Source organism: Neopsephotus bourkii, unplaced genomic scaffold (assembly GCF_033783945.1).
Source record: "Neopsephotus bourkii isolate Nb327-2 ecotype Australia unplaced genomic scaffold, CSIRO-AGI_Nbou_v1 NB_1768, whole genome shotgun sequence".
NCBI lineage: Eukaryota > Metazoa > Chordata > Aves > Psittaciformes > Psittacidae > Neopsephotus > Neopsephotus bourkii.
The window spans coordinates 8297117-8318125 of record NW_026902242.1 but is presented as its reverse complement, the minus strand read 5'-3'; the positions used below and the strand labels follow the sequence as shown (position 1 = coordinate 8318125).

General features: G+C 40.7%; 1 protein-coding gene across 5 annotated transcripts in view; it reads left to right on the top strand.

Moving 5' to 3' along the window:
- LOC133225946 (glypican-5-like) overlaps nucleotides 1-21009 on the top strand; it is a 379953-nt gene that overhangs the window by 156538 nt on the left and 202406 nt on the right. For 4 of the 5 annotated variants that reach the window (XM_061378925.1, XM_061378924.1, XM_061378926.1 and 1 more), the window contains 2 exons: nucleotides 4929-4988; nucleotides 7053-7178. In XM_061378925.1, coding sequence (XP_061234909.1) covers nucleotides 4929-4988; nucleotides 7053-7178 — 186 coding nt within the window. The remainder of the gene's footprint in view (nucleotides 1-4928; nucleotides 4989-7052; nucleotides 7179-21009) is intronic. The other variant, XM_061378923.1, reaches the window with a different exon arrangement.

Here is a 21009-nt window from a genome sequence, read left to right as displayed (position 1 = left end):
CTCGCCTCTGTGCTACCCAGCCATTGCCATTACTGATAGTTACACAGATGTCTTTGTGGTATTTCACAGCAGGTCTCTCCAAGAAAAGCTTTTTTCAGGCCAGACTTGATGTCATTACTTAGCATCAAGGTGTTCCTTACTTCCAGAAACTTCCAATGAAAATGATGAAAGCTTTTCCTCCATAAGGCCAGAGTAATTTCCACAGCTGAGTGGAATCAATTAATTAAAATACAACTGGTAGGTCTTTAAGGATTTAAGCTTATCCAGGGGCAGAGGTGGGAAAGAGGAAGTGGTGAAAGGGAAAGACAGAAAGTCAGTACCCCATTTCACAGGGCTGGGGAGTAGTGAGATTCCTGGCGATCTCCTTCATTTGTTACACAACAAAACCAGAGCAGATGCATGTATGTTTAGGCTTCTCATGTCCATCTTGGCTTCTGTTCTTCAGTTGCTTGCCAGCTGAGACACTAGACAGATGAATTACTGCCACTGTCCTGGCATGAGTGTCCCTGCTCCCGGATCTCCTAGTCTTTCTTTCACTTTCCCCTATGTAGCTCATGTTCACTTTCCTCATTGTAAGTGGGGAGGGAAGAATGTCTTTGCAGTCCCACTCGTGACATGAGTAGATGTCAGAGCTAACAGACCATAAAATCACAATTACATATTTTTGGCTAACACGTTCCCTGTAACACCAACATTAATCTGGAACTTCAGCAAAGTGAGTGGAATTGTGCTGGGCTTACACCTCTATCTGAGAACAGTATCTAATCTGTGCAGGGGTCTGTGTGTATCTATGTTGGATAGGTAATATCCAACAGTAATAATGAAATTTACATAGCCTAGATTCTGGATTCTGTGGTTTTTAAGTGAGATTTTTATCCATTTCTATCTTGCTTCTCATCTCAGCTTGCATGAATGAAACAAACACTGCTTTGAAAAGTAAAAGTAATAGCAGCAATATAAGTTTTTTGATTAGCAGTGGTATTTTTATCCCTTTGTAATTATTTTTAAAGACACAAGGCCCTAGGACGTCTTCTGTATAACTCACTGACTTCACTGGGACTTATATGTAAGCAAAAAGGCAGAATTGCCAACCTATGAACAGGTAACCTCTTAAGAAGATGCAATTTGGTTTATTTAATGGCATGACAGCAGTTCTTTCTCACCTGGGGATCTGCTCCTTCCCCTTCCCAGCCATCTAGAATTATTTGGATATTGACCTGCAAGACCTGTAGGTGGAAAAGAAAATATATTAAAACTAATATACTGTAAATTAGACAGCTCCCCCAAGTTGGTCTGCACTCTGAAATTCATCTATCAAAAAATCTAAGGCCATCCCTACATAGATGGCATAAAACAATACCGAAATGTTGGTTGGTATTATGGAGAGTTTATCCACCAAAAAAATGATGGAGCCATGCCATTTTAGTAACAGAAGATTATTTCCAAATTTCCCATAGCTTCTTATAAACCTCATGGCATGAAGCTTGTACTTCTGGGAATGAACGAAACAGTAAACAGAGTGAAAAACACAGTGATTGGCTACGTCGCTGTGTTGTTCCTCATCTATCATTTAATTTATTATCTATTACACATGCTATCAATAAAAAGCAATCTTGGGTAATGAAACTTTAAAATGGATGGGTGAAATCATTCCTGCAGTGGACTGTGTAAAATGCACTCAGAGTGATAGGTAACTGCTATAGGGGATCTGGATTATGAGAGTAATTATGTGAGAATCTTTCTTGGTGCCATTCCTTCTGGTGATGTAAAAAATGGAAGAGCAATAGTGTCAGATGTCTGCCAGTTTAGGTACAAGGTCACACAGGAAACTGACCTGACTGGGTGAGTCTGGTCTGTGTAGTAGGCATACTTCCAAATGATCTTTAATTCAAAGGGAATATGGAACATGACTCTCACCTTTTAGAACAAAGAAAGAAAAAGAGAAGGAAGGAGCCAGCACTCCCCAAGCGAACAGACAAGCTGTGGTGCATTCCCTTAATGTGTCAGAATATTCCTAAGCTAAAAGGGAAGAACCAGCCTGGTTAGCACACCTGTAAGAAAAAACACAATAAAGTAGCTTCTTGTCTCTTATGTAGTACCTGCTTAGAGGTACTGACCCTTAAAAACCTAGTGCCAAACCACTTTTTACCTACATATGTATGTGTGCTTCTCTGCAAGGCTGGTTACAAAATCAGGCTCTATTTCCAAAGGGTCCAAGAACCTCTGTTTTCAGCTATTCAGTAGAGCCAAGGCTGCTGGTGCAGTTGAAAAGTGGGATGGTGAAAATGGTGTCTCTTTGCCTGACATCTGTCTTCTGGCTGTGCGTTTCTAAGTCTGGCTGGAGGCTGTCCTCCTCACCCTCCCCTGCTCTGCACAGCATGGTCCTGCATGGTCCCTCAATTCACAGAGCAACTGAATCCTCTTTTGTGAAGGTTGAACCTTTTTCTTCTCCTTCTCCTCTTACTCTCAGGTTCCTGGGGTATTTCTCATCTTTATTTTCCACTGTATTCTATTCCTGCATATTTTTTGTTACACAACACTGTGGGGGACAATAGTGTAAGAAGCTGAAACTGGAATAAATTATCTTGTATTAAACCTTTTCTGATGGTTAAGCTAAAAAGCATAGATTTGATTATTAATGTTTTATTTTTCATTACATAATTGTATTCAGGGGTTAACTAAAACTGGCACTGGCAGCATTGCTGCTGCAGTAATTTTGTTTAATGTGGAGGTTCCTATAACATGTAGTAGAGATGAAAAGAAAATTGAAACCATATGATGGTACAGGGAATGTCCACGGCATGTACAGAATTTTGATCAGTGGAATGTTACTGCTGAGTTCAGCACAAAGTACTGTTCTGGTCAGGATCTGGTCTCCTACCAAAGCTGAATACCTGTCTTTAAGCATATCTGCTGCATGTAATATTTCAAACCACTAAACATAGACTGGTTACAGATCTGTACATAAAAACGCGTGATGTTTAATGAAGAACTGTAACATAGAATCAACTAGGTTGGAAAATAAGATCATCAAGTCCAACCTTTATCCCAGGACTGATATTAGGTGCCTCATTGGAGAAGAAAGGCTTAGAAATGATATTTCTTTGGGATTTCCTTGGAATAGAGTGAACTTACAGATCTTTTACACAAACACTTTTAGTTGCTTTGAGAATGTTTGAAGTTAATAGTATCTATTTGTTTTAGATTAACTATCTGTTGACTCAAGCATCATGTTTTTTTGTTAATGTTTGTATACTAAAGTGGTAGTACAAAACAGATTATTAACACCAGATATAAAGTAACTTACTATGGAATTGAATCAGACATTTCTGACTGAACGGCCAAAGCAGAAATTTCCTCAGCTCCATATTTCCTCTGTTAAAAATGCTCATTTCCTTTTTTGACTGGCTGTGTTGCAATCGCTGCTCCAGTGGTGGCAGGTAGCACTCACCTGATGCTCAGTGCAGGTCATAGAATCATGGAGTTATAGAATAGTTTGGGTTGGAAGAGACCTCATAGCAGCCTTCTCCAGGCTGAACAGACCCAGCTTTCTCGGCCTGTTTTCATATGCGAGGTGCTTCCTCGTGGCCTTCCTCTGGTCTTGCTCCAACAGTTCCATGTCCTTCTTACATTGGGGACACCAGAACTGTATGCAGTTTTAACTGACATGATTCGATAGCCTATCCTGCTCTATTTACACCTCTACTCTCACGTATAAAGAAATGGCAACAACTAGCGCAATGCATGCCTTCAGGCACGTTCTACAATATTTGCCCATGCAGTTAACTCTTAGTGAAGAGAGTAAGGACCACCCTCAGCAGCTCTGAGGACACCCACAAGTTGGCAGCTTTGCCGTCACCCTTTCTGAGGGCTAGTGGTAGGGGTGGCCACAGGAAGGGGGAGAGATTTTTTAGCTGGGTGTGTTATGATAGGATGAGGTGTGATGGCATTAAACTAAAAGAGGGGTGAGTAAGGCAGACGTGAGGAAAAACTCTTTACAATGAGGGTGGTAAAATCCTGGCTTGGATTGCCCAGGCTGTCCAGAGAAGCTGTGGCTGCCCCATCCCTGGCAGTGTTCAAGGGCAGGTTGGATGGAGTTTGGAGCAACCTGTTCTAGTGGAGCAAACTGGTCTGTGGCAGGGGGTTGGAATGAAATGATCTTGAGATCCTTTCAAACCCAAACCATTCTGTGATTCTATTATAAAACTACACCATGTTACTAACGTTAAAGGCAATTTTGAATGTTAGTGAAGGGGCCTCAGGATATCAGTGCCAGAAAACACATTTGCACTAAATAACTACCAAGGTTATTTCCACAGTTCTTTACTCAATCTAAGGTTAAAGCCAGCCTCCCTGTTTTGTGAAGTTGGTTTGGTTTTTCTCAGTGGTGCAATCTGACCAGAACTGAATAGCAAAAAAAACCCTTGTATTTACATTATTCATTAATAGGCAAGAAATTGTTCATTGTACCAGCAAATGAGTGCCCTTCCCACAGTTTCCAATCTAACCTGTTTGCCATTGTTTTCTTGTATAGCTTCATATGTTTACAGTTCTTCCATTTGGTATCAGTTGTAGATAATTTAAGTACCACTGAATGGTTCAGATTTTTGCCCTGTGAGCTGTATCTGTAATTATGCTGTGATTTGAAAAGGATTGGGAGAAACAACCTCAATTGTTTAATTTCTTTTCCCCAGTATTGCATTGTCATTTTTAATTGCATCTATACTTTGGAAAAATCTCATGACAACTTTCCTCCCCATTTGTTTTCTTATGTTATCCTATGCATGTGCTTGGTGACCTTTCTTCCAAATAATTTTTACTTTTCTCTTTTGTTTCTCATTCTCTGGCCTTCATTTGCCTGAATTCCTGCTTCTCCCCTACTCCCCAACCTCTCCCGGTTGATGCTTATTCTCCCCGGCCTATTCCAGTTCTCTGCCTCTGAAAGCTTCAAAGAATGACAAATCAAGAAGTCTGAAAAAAGTCTCTCGGTAAGAACGCAACCAAGGTGACACACTTTGTTGTCTCTACACTGGGCTCCTCTCCATTGTAAGCTGCTGCTTCAGCTGCAATCTAGAACTTGGCAGACTTCTTTTATACTGCGGGACGCTGGGAAACTGTGTGTTTTCTACCCTTAGTTTTGTCCTGATGCAAAGTAAGTATTTCCACTCTCTAAGAGTAGGATGCAGAATCCTGTGTTTCCTAAATGCTGCTTCGAACTGTCAGAGCCCCACTCTGCTGAAAGTAATAAGGACTTTAAACCTCTTGGGGTGAGCTGAGGAAGACAAGGTTTAGACTATTAAAAGGGTGCCCTTTTTCTCCTTCAACGAAAGCTCCATTTTAAAACCTTTAAACTCTTTAGCATTGGTGTCACATGTCTCATAGCTGATGCTCCCAAGCTGTTCTATCAGGTAAGTGGCTTTTCTGGGTCTAGCTTTATTCTAGGAAGACTTAGAGCTTCTATTTGTAAGTTAGTGGTCAAGAGATGGAAATGCTGTTTCCTTGGTTGTAAGCCCTGAAATTCCTGCTTTTTTCTTTGTCTAAAATAACAGCTTTCCTGCATTAGTTCCTTAAGACCACGTAACTAATTTAGCGTGACGGGAGAGCAGGAACAGCCATGAGGGAAGAACAGTGGTAGCCATGAGAGAAGAGCAGAAGCTGCCACGAGGGGAGAGCAGAGGCAGCCATGAGGGGAGAACAGTGGCAGCCATGAGAGGAGAGGAACACGGGCAACCATGAGGGGAGAGTGGGAGCAGCCATGAGGGGAGAGCAAGGGCCGCCATGGGGGTACATGGGATGGCCTTGAAGGTATATCTTGAGGGGAGATGAGGCATGGCCGTGAGGGGTAGAGGAGGCTGCTATATAATGTGGGTCACTAAGGGGGAGCAGGTGAGGGGTGGCTGTGACTGGAGATCATGAGGTGCAGCCATGAGGGGAGATCAGTTTGCCCCCAGTGCCATGGGTTAGTAATGGGCCTGGCAGTCCTTCGGTAATGCTTGGATTCAATGGTCTTAAAGGTCTTGTCCAACCTAGTTCCTTCTATGATAAACCAGGATGAGTACTTTGGCCTTCCCAGTGGGGCTCTTGAGGGACTTCTGAGACAAGCAGGTAGCTCCGTGATAGCTTTAGCTCAGTTTGTCTGCATCTTGTTCTCAGTATTTTTAGCATCTTATACCAAATAGGAGTTTTTAAAGCTGTGGAGACAGGGTAATTTCTCATTCTTAGATGCTCTCGACTGTGTGCTGAATTAAAACTTGGTTTGTTAGAGTTTATTTTTATGGCTACCTTAGCCACATATATAATATAAGCATAATCAGACCATACAAGAGGCAGCAGTTTGCCCACAAGGCATTTTTCCATATGCACATGATCAGAAATGGGTTGTTTGTACTGGCAACAGCTTTTGGTTATTCCCCAGTGCAGCAGACACAGCCTCCTCTTCACAGGTGAGATGACAGACATGATGAGAGAGAAATTTCTTTCTAATGAGAATGTGACATGAACAGTGCTAATGGGGAGGAATTGGCCCCACTGCATCTCAAGAAGATGTCTTCCTGTATTGTTGCTGGATGTGTGGGGTGCTTCTAGCATGTTGCAGGTTTTGTAATGGGGTGTTAACTTTGACAAACCTTTTCCACCCAGGACGTTGCTGAGAACGTTCTTCATTCATCTCCCACGTTTGCAGGAAATATAGAAATACTCACTTCTAGTAAGAGAGAAAAGCCTGTTCCTTTAAGGATGATGTTTTCTCACCATTTCTTTAATCTGTTTATAGAGAAACAGTAGGTGTAGACTTTTTTCAGGTTTTGCGTGAGATGTGTTAATGTAATTTGTTAAAGCCACCCTTTGTGTGTAATTATTTGTACTAAGACTGGGCAAGTAAGACTGGGTGAGACATAGGAGCAGAAATACATTAGAAATAGAAATTAATCAACTTAGGTGACTTAATTCTATAAGGCTTCTATACTCTAAATCTTGTGGAGGATTAAGTTGACAGGTGGCTTAAACTGCAAGTTTACTGTCCTGTTGTTAAATGTGTTCTTCCTATGTTACAGAGAGTTCATCAGTTACATGAAGCGATCCCGAACCTTTTATGCCTCTATAGCAGAACGGCTGTGTGATGGAGATCTGGTGATGAGAGACAGCTCAACCTGCTGGAATGGAGAGGATGTTGTAGAAAGGTAAAGTTATGCGTAAAAGTTTGCTCTAATGGTGACTTCATATCCTTCAGATGGTTTAGAAGCGTTCTGAGACACTGTCGTCATCATAAGTTTCTCCTTCGCGTGAAGCTTTGCTTAATTGAGCAAGGGTTTTGCTAAAATAAAAGGTTGTTAATGCTGAGGTTTATGTATCCACATTAAATACAGTGGAACATTTCCTGGCTTTGCAGAGCCCCTTCTTTTCATTATAGAGAGGCAGCTTTTCTACTGTAGAGAGATCTTGCCCTCTAAAGCTCAGTTAGCAAGCAGTACCCCAGTGACTGATGGGAGGTCCCTTCCAGTCTGCTTTTTATGAGCTTATTAGTGCAGAGCTGAACATCATGTTTGGCCATAATTATGAAATATGCAGCTCTTCCTGTAAAGGTGTCTGAAAAACACAGTGACAAGACCTGACATTTCTTTTCAGGTTTTCTGACACAGACTTTGATTAACAACTGATTTAGGAATTGAGCAGCATCCTTACCACAGCCTGTTCTGCAGGAATTCTTACATAGTAACCATTAATGAATGCACTGTTTTGTGTTGGCAGAGCAGCTAGAAGATCTGTAGGGTGAAAAAATCTTTCTAGTTTGTCAGCTACTTTTTTCCTCTTCTGTATTTTATCACAGTCTCTCCCATTACCCTTTAGAATCCAAACTGAAAATACACTTGCATCCTCCATAAGCTCAACTTCTTGCTGCCATTTCTCTTGCTCGTGTACAACCTCGGGCTATGTTGCCCTGAGGAGAAAAAAGGTGTTCAGAGTTCAACTATATCTGTTAACAATCACTGTCAAAGCAGACATCAGTTTTTGCAGTGAGAGCTGTTTGCAAGTGTGCCAGTGAGTGGTTTCCACAAATGTCTTTTTGTCTAAACGTAGATATTCCATGGGATTATGTTGGCTTTCATGATGTTTTTTTTTTAAGTGTATTTTGTGGTCTGTAGCAGTTGTAAAAGATAAAGTTCTGTCATTTTGTTTTCTTGCTTTGAAACAATTCTCATGACTGAAACTTAGGGAATCATTCCAATGTGGAGCAGAGAGATGTTACAGTTATAGGCTGTCCCATTAAAGAGAATTTTGACTCCCACACAGTTCTGCTTAGATATGTCATGTGTAAATAACTTCACTTAATTCCATCTGAGATGTTCAGATATAAACGTGTTTAACACATTCAAAGAGGACTATAAAGTTTAATATTTCAGCATATATTGGCATTAAAAATTAATTGTAGGATCATATATTTGAAGATTTGGGAAAAAATGCAGTATTCTAAACACTACACAGTGACTGTATTTATTAGTTTTTACTGTAAAAATAATGGAGAGGAAGTGGGGAGAATATCAGTACTTCTAATCAGTATTTCTATTTCAGAGTCCCTTTTGCTGGTAACATATTGTTGGATGCACAGTCAGGTTTGGGAGCTAACTGTTTTCTGGCCAAAAATAAAACAAGAAATGCGTTTTACGTATCAATTCTCTGAACAACACCACCAACAAAACTGGTTTATTTTTTATGCTATTTTGCGGGAGTTAGAACTATAAAGACCATCTGTAAGCATGGCTTAAGCCACTGTAATATTTGTCCTTTTTCTGTCTACCCTTTTTTTCATCTGTCCTTGAGCTATAGCCATTTCTGTGTTGAAACCCACATATAAAATTTGGATCAGAAGATCAAACTTAGCTTTATTTGGATCAGGGAAAGAAAAGCCTTTGCAAAAATCAATCTAGGGAATTCTCTGTGTGTTGCCTCAGTTTCAAGAGGAAAGTTCCTGAGTTTCCAAATGAAATGGTCTTTTACTTATTGCCAGTTAGCTTGATCTGAAATAGTATTCATGATGGCAGAAGAAGTAGAAAGACTCTGCTGCTCAGACATAGCTTTCTATTGTACAGGTAGAGATTCCACCATCATTTCCAGTGTGTCTCTTTAGGAGTGCGTATGGGTAGATTTTACCTGGAATGGGTTTCTGTGAGTGTGGCAGATTCTGTGACTGGTGTTGCATTAAAGCATTTGACACAGGCTAAAGTCTTCATTCTCATTTCTCCAAATCTGCCTTGGTCTCGTACTGCTATGAGGAGTTAAATGTAGTAAACCTATGTTCATATCACTGAAGTCTACAGGTTTGACCCTGACTTGGTGGGGAAGGAAATTTGTTTACAGCAGCAGCTTTTCTGATTGGAATCACTTTCTCAGGAAATTTCAGGTGTGATATTTTGGGGTCAAAAATTTGCATGCAAGAAAGGCTTTTAAACGAGACTACTGGGAATATAAGAGAAAGAGGTTTTGTAACACCCAGTAAGAACCCACACTCCTTGTCCTTCCTACTCTCCTTTTGTACTTTACTTGTTTTTCTTGGAATTTTGTGTGGAGGGATTAGGGGACACCTGTCCACAGGCTCAAGCAGAATCATGTCATGGGTTGTTAGGCTCCCAGGGCCTGTGCAAGCTGGCTGAGAAAGGAAGTGGCAAATCACAGTGAATTCCCGTTCTCAAAATGTTTTCCTTTAGGGACTTCCAATTTTTATGAGGTTAGCACTTTCATTGTCCCCTTTCTCCTTTCCTTAGGCTCCAGCAGGCAGCCATCTGGATGTGGAAGACAGAGATAATTATTTAGCCTTAGCATACTTAAAAAGCACTTAGCTTCTATTACACTTGTGCCATCAGTGTAAACAATTCCTGGAGATACTGTATGTTATAAAATACTATATTTTTTTTGCAATATTTTTCGGGTTTTAGGGTATTTTCCAGGGCTTGCAATGTTTTTGTTGGTATAGGGAGGTTTTGGTGGAGTTTTTTTTGTTTGTTTTAAATCCTGTAGGATAAATTAAATACTTTAGGTTGGAAGTGACTGTTTCAGATACAAATTTGCCCAAGCTTACCCTTCAGAATGATGCAGAGCACTGCCAGGCTTTGAATGGCATCCTCTGTATCACTCTGTCAGGATGCTTGAGGAGTAAGTGTTAAAGTTCATTGTCATGGAACCAGCTGGATTTTAGTAAGGCTGCTAATGACGTCTTGTACAGCCACAGTTGGCCATAGGAAGGAGAGGTGGCAATGGTTAATAGCCCCTCACTTCATGTAAACTTATTGTGTGGCCAGAGCACCCCAGTTTGGGGACTTTCTTACTTCTTGCAGTAACAAGCAAGTTGTACTAGGACAAGAACAAAAAGTAGGCAACATTAATGAAGATAGAGTTGAAACCATTTACTTCCACATTGGTGATGTCTGAAATATAGGCTGCTGGCCTAGGTTATGGTGAATACTTGGAGCATTAAAACTTACCACGGAAACCAAACTAAAGATGAAGATAGCTCAATACTTTTCTTATTTAGGCCTGCTGCTAGCCAGCTGTCTGTGAATAAAGCCTCCTGATGGACTCCAACTTGATGACACAGGTCTGAATTTGCCCCATGTTCTTCTAATGTCCGTCTCGTAAAATGAACAGTGTCTGCTCTGAGAATATTTGTTATTTGTATGTGCAGATCTGATGTATTAAAGATTGAATGTGATAATTTGCAGTAGGTTCACTTTCACGTGAAGGAGCAAAAACATGGCCTTAGGTTGACCAGGAGAAGAATATTCACTTTCTCTGGGCTACTTCAGGTGTTGGGGGATTTTGTGTTCTGCTATCTGAACTGGTCTCTTCCATGCTCATGAAGGAAAATCATTTAAACAGCAGCAAGGGACAGCACTGAGCCCTGTTCTCCCAGGTCACTTTTGTCAAATGGGAAAATAAATCCTGCATTTTTGGTTACTGAAAATCAGATGCTTTGTGGAAGTGAAGACAGAAGAATTTAATCTCAAAACTGTTTACCTTTCTGTTATAAACAGACACACTTTATCTGCTTTACAAAACGTATCCCTGTGAGTTTGGTCAGATTGGGATGGATAGATCAAAACTGGCTTTGTAAGTAATGCAGGGCCAATGCCAGGCCAAAAAATATGAAGGAAAGGGGAAGAGTTGTAGGGAGATCAATTAAGTAGTGTAGGCAGGAGGTATGTGGAGGTCAGCTGTGTAAACATGAGGTAGTGGGAGTAGTCTTAACTGTCTTTCCAGTGTCTCTGGACTAAGGAGGTGCTGAGTTGATTGGAGTAATCTTTACTGGGATATCCTGTTCTACAGCTCCCACCATCAGGCAGCAAAGACCAGTCAGGCCAGGCTGGATGTGGTTCTGTTCACCCTGATCTAGTTGAAGGTGTCCCTGCTCATTGCAGGGGGTTGGACTACATGATCTTCGAAGGATCCTTCCAACCCAAACTATTCTGTGATTCTATGATCTCTACCAGCAATAGCACTGCAGGAAAGGCATGGAGACTTTATTTCTGTGGAATACTCTGGATTTATGCTTAGTTGCCAAGAAGGAAGTTTCTACAATTAGAGTTTTGGGAATAATCATAAAGAAGGATGGAAAAGCCAGTAAGCTTAATGCACTGATTTTACTCTCCTGCTTTCTTTGGGGGCATTTTGCAAATTATGGTGCAGTCCCATGAATTAAAAATATATATTCTTAGATCCATGATTGCCTTTAGCTTGGAAGGGAGCTCAGGAGGTCTCTGGTGCAACTTCCTGCTCAAAGCTGGAGCTGCTATGAGATCATATCAAGTTCCTGAGTGCTTTATCCAGTATGGTCTTGAAAAACCTCCAGTGGTGGAGACAGCATGAGCTGTTACTTGTTCCACTTCTGGACTGTCCTCATGGTGCAGAAGTTTTCCCTTTAGAATAGCTAAGAAGTGGCAGTGCTTATCAGACTCTTAATGGCTGTCAGATGCATTTAGAGAAACAGCAATCTGCATTATTTTCTGGTTTTTTACAAGGTGAGAGACTTCACTGATGATGGAAAGAAGCAATTATATTATAAATGCAAAGCACCATGCACAGGATGAGATAAGAATGTTCTTACACCCAACCACTAACCTGTAATACTTAGATAAATACTTACAATATGAATAGTGCCACCACAGAGGACTGTGCTAGTTTTAAAAAGATGCTTACAAGCAAAATATATTTAACATAGAAAACATAGGAATATAAGAAATAAATGCCTCAATAAGGGTAGAATACTTCTTGTTTTTAATAGGAATAAATTCCATTTCAATTTAGTTTTAGAGAGGATTTCTTGAAAAGATGTTAGGCGGCTTTCAGTGATGAGCAGAAAATATAGTCCAAATGACTTTGTGAAAGCGAAGCTGTTCCATTGCAATTCGCTAGTACTAGCAAATAGCACAGTAATTGGTTAGCAGTGGATGTTTTGTATGTATATAACCTGTATCATGTGATTTCTCATGAAACTGAAGCACATGTTCAAACAACAAGCTGTGTTCAATCTGCAGGAGTTATTAAAATGCCATATCATGCCTAGAATTTTTTTTGCCTGCAAGATCACAGGGGCCAACACAGTAAACTGATACTAATTTGAAGGATTTATGTATTTACTGCCAGAAAGGACATCACTAAAGCATCTCCTGGGGGTTATGAGAATATACATATGTAGAAAGGAATGTCTTCTGTGGTGATTTGAGATTACTGCTGCATAGGATCCTGTGGTTAGATTACTCTTCTGCAGCTAGTTCCAGCTCTATAAAAATGATGAGCTGTTACATCTTTAATCACATGAGACAGGGGAGTGGACTATCTTTCTAACAATGAACAGACATGTACCAGTGCCAGTACATAGTTAGCAGAGAACTCACTAGCTGTGTTTATTTGATGACAGTTTTAACTAAAACACAGAGTAGGGGAAAATGGAATCAGGAGAACTGCTTCTTACTTGTGAAAATGCACCTAACGAATTTCAGTGCTGTAAATGCTTTTTGACCACAGGGACAACAGGAGGGGATGATTGTCTTCTGTTACCTATCACTAAACTTCTCTAGATGTTGACATTACGTTATAGTTTATCATTGATTAACACAGTAGTTATTTTCTCCACAAACTGGGAAGATATATTTATGCTTTCAGTCAAGGACCCTTTCTAATATTGGACAAGACTAAGCTGTCAGGTCCAAGCTTTCAACCCCAGCTTTCTGTTCAGTCAAAAGGACCTCCATTATCCTTTTGGGACCTTCTGCAGTGCTGTGGTAATAGAACCAGAATACACACCTGAAAGTAAGTGGTCATGAAATACCCAAATGTGTCCCATTCTACTTGTGAGCAAGGTACCTTTTCTGCTCAAGAAGGGCTATCAGGATCAGAAAGAACATGTTCCACAGTCCCTGTACTGTGTATTGTGAATCCTGAGACCTTCTGAATTCCAGACGGGACTTTCTAAAAATGAAAGATTGTCCTAAAGCACCATTGGCAATTCTGATGCTGCAATGAGTCGGTGTAATTTTGTGAGTTCAGTTTTTGCTGTGGAGTATGCATGCGGTTTTAGGTTAGACATTAGGAAATAAATTCTTCCCTGTGCGGGTGCTGAGGCATTAGCACAGGTTGCCCAGAGAAGCTGTGGCTGTCCCGTCCCTTGCAGTGCTCAAGGCCGGGCTGGACATGGCTTGGAGCAACCTGCTCTAGTGGAGGGTGACCCTGCCTGTTGCAGGGAGTTGGAACTGGATGAGTTTTAAGGTCCCTTCCAACACAAACCAGTCTGGGATTCTAGGCAGTATGGATATGAGCAACAACGCAGGCTGGATCAAAGCCATATGCTGAAAAAAGGTATTGTTTTACACACTACATTTATATATAACTTTTCTCTTACACTATAAAAGAAACTTTATAAGAGAACATAATTACTTTTAGTAGCAAGCCCTCCCTTGTTTTCCCCTCCATTGTGCAAAACAGCCACTGGAGGGAAGAAATGATTGTGTGTGTGCCAATATACGTCTGCAGCATTGTATTAAAACTGTTTCTTGTGGAGTTCATTTACTTAAGGATTTTGTCGTAAGTAATAGAATCCTGACTGAATGAGGAAAGTATTATTTGTGTCTGGATTGTATGACTTCTGAAAATTAATGTTTGGGGTTGCAAATATTGAATCTAGTTTCCATTTTTAAGGAAAGATTTATTAGTGTGGTCAGAAATGTGAGAAATGGCTAATGGTGTTGACCAGAAATCATGTGTTCTGGTGAGGCTTTCTAGTAGGAATATAGACTCTTTAAGTCCCTTCCCTCCTTCACCACAAATTTAAAAAAGGTCGAGGCATGTCTTTACTATAACCCACACTGAAATTGGGTGAAGACAAGTGACAAAGTCAATGATGTTTATACGCAATAGCTAACTCCTGAATACCTGTGACAGACCCTTTTGTCATCTCTGCTGATCTTTGTAATTTAAACTGATAAATCTGTATGCTTAAAGGCTTGATTTTGTTGTTGTTGTTGTTATCTGTCTGTTTTGCAGGTGTTTTTATGCAGTGATCAAGGAAAGACAATTTTAAGGATTTCTGTCCTGGAAACTATTAATAGGTTGATCTCGGTTCAGACATTTCATTACACATAAGTATGTTCCAGCTGTTGGGAGAAATTTTGACACCAAAAAGGAGCAACATGTTGAATTATCCAGCACTAACTACATATGAGAAGCTAATGTGAGTCAGTAGGCGAGTTTTGTGCTAAGGCACAGAAATAAGAGAGACTGAGAAAGGCAGAAGCAAGCATGTAGGGTTTTCATGTGGCACAAAAAGAGCAGAAGAAGCCTGATTCAACACTTAAGTAACTGCTCACCCAAGGTCTGTTTATGAAGTCTGATAGAATGATTTGTTGTCCTCAGTTCCCTTGGATTTGGCTGTGGATGACTGCGATGTTGTTACTTAACTTGGTGCATGTTGTGCCTGATCTCCTGGTAGGCAGCAGGGTTATCTTTAAAGCTCTAGTTTTCTGCTTTTTGTTCTAAAATGGTGCGTTAGCTGTGTTTCTGTCCGTGGATACTGTTCATAACAAATCATGCTGATGTGGGGAATGCAGTTTCCTGGATTGATTTCATGGTCATTCCATGCCCATTGCTAATTAAGTATGACCTGCTTGTTGGAAACAGTCCTTTTGTATAATCACACTCTCACCTTGCGGTGTTAATAGCAGGCTTTCTCATTCTTACCTAATACTGCCATATGTCTAGGTACTTTATGCTGATGGCTCAAGTCAGTATTTGAAGAATATATCTGTAAATACAAATAGATATTTAACTTCTCAAGATTTCTTTTTTTTTCACACTGTAGCATTAAGCATTTTCTCTTAGGTTCAGGGAATTGAACGCAAATAATTAATTTTAGAAAAGTAGAATAGTTTGTGTTGGAAGGGACCTTCAAAGGTCATCTAATCCAGCCCCCTGCAATGTAATACTGGGTTTCAAATTTTCATAGCGGACATTTTGGGTTTGGTGTCTACTCAACCACTTTGTCCTTTTGACTTAAATGTTCTGTGGGGCGGGGCTTTGAGCAGAATACATGGAAGAATAAATCTTGTCATACGGTCATCTAGCTCACGTCAGTGGGGCAATATTTTGCACATGCAATGCCTGGCGGGGACTCATTTGATGCTTTCATAGTATCTCCCTTATTTTGGCATCTTTGGGATGTTCTTTATTGAAGGGTACTAAAAAAGAATGCTGATCAGGTGCTCTTTCTTTTGTATGTTATTTTTTCTATTTATTTTCTTCAGAAGAAGTGAAGAACAGCCCGTATTTAGTCAGAAAACTGAAACATTCCAATTGAAATAGTAAAGTAATAATGTGGTAGTGCTCCAGTCATTGAAACTGTTCTAAAAAAAACAACCCAGCCATGGCTGAAGTCTATGGAAAACGTCCAAGATAAAGCTTATTTTCTCATGCAGAGTCCAATGTAGTGACGCTCTACCCATTCCTATTAGGAAAGGTCACAAAGTCCCATTGAAAAGGTAGAAAGTGAAACTCTTACGTGATCCGTCAGTTTGTTTTAGCCAATGCTTCTTCCCATATGGAAGTCAAATTCATTTTCTTTCATTTGCAATGGGTGTGTAATACAGTAATATCAGCAAGAAAAAGAAAATCGTATTTTAGCCTAGAGATAGTGAACTAAAAATCTACTCTTCAAAATATCAGTTATATGCCCTCCTCTCACCTTGGTGCCCTCTCAAATAATTATCCGTTAGTCATAGCAAACAATGCTGTTTCTCACACACACGACTCTTCTGATATCCCAAAGCCTTTCTGTGCAGAGCTTGTGGTACTTGTATTTATGCCCTCCATCAGCACCCCATTTCAGCAAAAGCTCAGCAGTAACAACCTCAGTGATCTCCTAGAGGTCAGTAGAATTGTTCTGTGTGGGCTCATAATTCAGTGTTGAACTAGATATACTCAGTGGTTTGATCTGGGTGTTACTGTGCTGGAATGATCTTACTGCAAATTGTCATGAAGGTAAATTAGGCCTTCATGTGGGTTTTGTTTGTGGTACAGGTACTGTGTTTCTAAAGGATGGGTTAGAAGTCTTCAAACCTGAATGTCAACAAATATAAAATCATTTCATTCTTGCTCGTTTCCTTTCCCTGTGTAGGCTTGAGGTAGATGCTGGCAAAATATCTTTGGTCTAGGATAATGCACAAATGACTTCGCGTATCCAGCTGCAAGCAGCTTCTTAGAGAAATAGCTGTAGCAAGGTGGGGTAGAATCCAAAGACAGAGCTGGACAGGCATTTTTCTGTTGTTGAATTGGTTTGCATTGGAGGATGTTGATTCCTCAAAATGAAAGAAAAAAAAAAGAATCTGGATTGTAGCATGTAATGCTGAAGAGTCACCCAAATCTCCAAGAAACCCGTTATGCTGCGGAGGGGGCAGAATATGTCATTCTCTCCTGTTGAACCTGCTCTATGCGTAAGTGGCAAAACATAACATGCCAGTGAAAATGGAGCTGGTGCAGGGCCTGGGGCACAAGTGTGATGAGGAACCGCTGAGGGATGTGGGGGGCTTTAGTCTGGAGAAGAGAAGGCTCAGGGGGGACCTTATTGGTCTCTACAACTGCCTGAAAGGAGGATGGAGCCAGGAGGGGGCTGAGCTCTGCTCCCAAGGAACAAGCGATGGGACAATAGGAAACGGCCTCAAACTGTGACGGGAGGTTTAGACTGGATATTAGGAACAATTTCTTCACTGAGAGGGCAGTCAGGCACTGGAACAGGCTGCCCAGGGGCAGTGGTGGAGTCACCATCCCTGGAAGCATTAAAAAAAAATGTATAGATGCCCTCTGTGGCATGGTTAGTGGTGGACTTGGCAGTGCTGGGGAATGGTTGGACTTGATGATCTTACAGGTCTTTTCCAACATAAATGATTCTATTCTATGAAAGTAGAAGAGGTGGTTGTGTAGCTCTGTGGCTCAGATACTTGGTTGCAATGTAGAGTAGCTGTGGTATAAATCTCACAAGTGGGTATGTAAGGTTTTGTGTTTTAATAACACCGAACAGGTGAACTTTTGGCAGAATAAAACCCCAACGAACCAAACAAAAAACACCACAAACCCAAACCAAATAAAAACAAAGCAAAACCAACCAAACAAACCCCCAAAACATTGCAGTCTAGTTCTATCCCAGAAACTGACTTCCTAATAAAACACGGTTTTCTAAGCACGTTTGCTGACTACAGTATTATTCAGAGCCAACTCTTGTGGTCAGAGGCAGATTTGCTGGTAAGCAGCAGATCAGATGAGCAGACACAGTTTGTCAAATGTTACATATTGTTTAAAATCAGTTTAATTTATACGCTGTTTATTCCACAATCTCCCTTTTACTGATATAAAACCATCTTGCTGTAGCTTTCCCTGCTCTGTACTTTCCCCTGCCTGCCTGCCGTGTACTTTCACTGACCTCTGTTGTGATTGCTTTTTAAAGCAGGTGATTGAGGGTTGTCAGTTTACATACAGCTACAGAAAGAAAAGTGGATTTATGGGGGAATAAAGTGTGGGCTTTGATGGAAGGGTAGTAAGAAAGCCCAAAATATGTTCTTACTTTTAATTCCATAGGATTAAGCTACTGCCTCAGAATACTGTATGTATAATATTGAATGTGTCATGCTCTGGAACACTTATAGACTGTACAGCCAATTCTTTCCTTCACTAGTTTCTGCTTTTACTCAGATGAGCAGGTTAATGTCAGGGTCACATTAACTCTTATTTTGAGGCTTCCCTCAGGTCAGTTAGTGAAGTTTTAGGAAGTATCCTAAAAGTAAATAAAATATGCGTTCCACTTGATTATAAAATGTTCCTGGAGCAATTCTTTCAGTCTCAGAAGGCAGAGGATTTCTCTGGTGGTTTTTCCTAAGCCTTTAGCAGAGGAAAAGCATAAATTTCAGAGAAATGCAGATGATGTGCAAACTCTGAACAGTTTCTCATTTTAAGCCCTTGCTGTGTTAAAGATGTCCTTGCCTCACAGAGAGATCTCCTCAGCAGTGCTTTTAGTTAGAAACATAATGTCTCCTGACTTAACTGAGCCTTATATACTGCACGTGATTTACTATGGACTCAGCAGCCAAATCCATGGTATGGTGCAGTGCTAAACACTGGAGCGTGCCTCCTCCCAAACAGGCTCTGGTCCTGCCTTGGCATAAGGATGCTCCAAAACCTTGGCATGCCAGCTGGACCAAATCCCTGTCTCACTTCTGTGACCAAGTGTGCTGAAGTTCATAGAGCTCAGGGGCCAAGGTAGGAATGCTCTTATAGACTATAGGGTAAGTAGTGCCCTGTGCTTGAGTTCTGACAACTGAGGAACCAACTGGTTGCTCCAAACCAAAGCCAGACAGCCAACATGTCAAGAGTGTGGACAGCAAAAATGAAAGGGTCCTAAGCTTGTCTTACAGCAGGTTTAACACAGATGGTGTTTCCCCCTTGCAGAGCTGCAGCTCAGGATTGAGTTTGTGAAAAATTTGGAGGTTTGGATCCCACCTGAATTGATGTAGTGAGGGAGATAGAATTTTCTATGGCTCAGAAACCATGTGGTTTTATTGTCTCGCTGATACAGGAATTGTTAAGGCACTAACACAGCTGGCAAAATCATTAAGTGACCAGGAGTGCCAATTATCATGCTAAACACAATAATTTCAAGTCTGGTTTTACATCTCCTGCTAATACTTCTTCCACCTCTCTGTCTCAATGTATTTTTAGATCGTAATCATCTAAGAGGTAGGAATAGGTGATATTTTTCTGTTAGAGAACAGAAAGGCCATTCAGAGAACTGAGGCCAAGTTTCTCTATGTGAATAATTAATTATAGTTATGATAATGTTGCTTGGGTCACTTAAAGGAGAACAGATGAGAGTAGTACCTTTATAGTACGCGTGGGAAGACAGTTCAGATGTGAAACAAAGAGCTGGATCTTACCCCACATCAGTGTAAAACGTAAGGCATGTGTCAAAGTGTCACCTTGCTCCCAAAAGCCCAACTTCAGAGTTTGCAGGTGTTAGGAAACTCAAAGGAGGTTTTGGTAACCTCCAAAGTTGCTGTGAAATGGCAGTGATCACGTTTTTGACGTTTTAGGGCTAAGAAGTTGAATACTATTCCAACTGCGAAGCATATGAGAGCTGTCAGGACTCTGTAAAGGCATGGTATGTGTTCTTGGTGTGTTATTGGTATCACAGAGTCTGTCATTGGTGTCACAGAGTCAGAGATGGAGCAAATCAGACTTTTTAGAGGGAAAAGAATGCCCTTACCTTTATGGGTGTTTGCTTCCTAGCACAATAATTCCAAAAGCACAGCCCTCCTGAACCACTGAATTGAAACAATCCATGCTACAGGTACAGCAAAGCTCTCACCTGGAGGAATGGATTCTTCAGTTAATGAAAAACTTTGCAGAGACTCATATTTCTAGGCTTCAAGCTGTAAGTTCTATTTCAGTTTTGCGTGACCACAGATAATCTCTGATTGCTTTGGGGAAGGAACTGCTCCCATCCTGCTAGGAAGGCATTTCTCAGGAACAGGGTAGGGTGTATTTCAAGTGAAAGCTCTGCATTCCTTTGAGAAACCACCATGTTTCTCTTGGTCCCAACCCCAGCTCCTCCTGAACCCCTTCCAGCTGAGGCTTCAGCTAAGAGCTGAAGGCTTCACGGGAAGAATGTTTATGCCTGGTGTTTTCCACCACCTGTGCTGTTGCTGTACCAGGTACCAGTGCCTGGTACCCACTGGCCTGGGCTGCATTGTCATTGCTGCCACTGCGGCTGGGTTTATTAAAATCCAGAATTCAGATGGAAGTCAAGTTTTAAAACTTCCTTATTTAAACTGTGTGGAACTAATGTAGCTTTTGCTGATCCAAACCACTGGGTAAACGCTTTGTAGCTGATTCTATAGGGCTTGCCTGTCTCATTTTTCTTTCTGAAGATAAAGGACTAAAGTGATATTTATCTATTTTTTTACATTCACTAAGCAGGCTTTTGCAATTGAGAGTTCAGGTTTACTTGCAAACTTTGTTGGGCTGTAGCTGTGTTTAATCCATTCTGTTTTAGCTCTTGGAACTCCATTTAATAAAGTATTCTCTTGAGTTCCTTTGTTATTCCTTTATAAGTAATGAATCATGTGTGGAAAGCCTTTCCACTAGATTTCAAAATGTAATACCTTGCTCTAAAATGACAGGTGAAGGACTATGTATTAAATGTCTCCTACAAACCCCTCCTGATACATGTAGATTGTATGATTACATGAAAGGTTTAATTCACAGCAAAAACTTTAGGGGAAAAGAAGTCCTCCAGAAAGAGTAAACTTTATGAACTGTAATACTGGTTTATTAAGGATAGAGTCATTAGTGTTGTGCAAAATAGCACATATCAACAGACTGGAGTAGGAGTTGTTTTGTGTTTTCATCTTTTCACCGTTGCTTTTGGACCCGGCAAGTTTGGGAACACCAGCTGTTGCTGTAGGGGATTTAGGTGTTCCCATA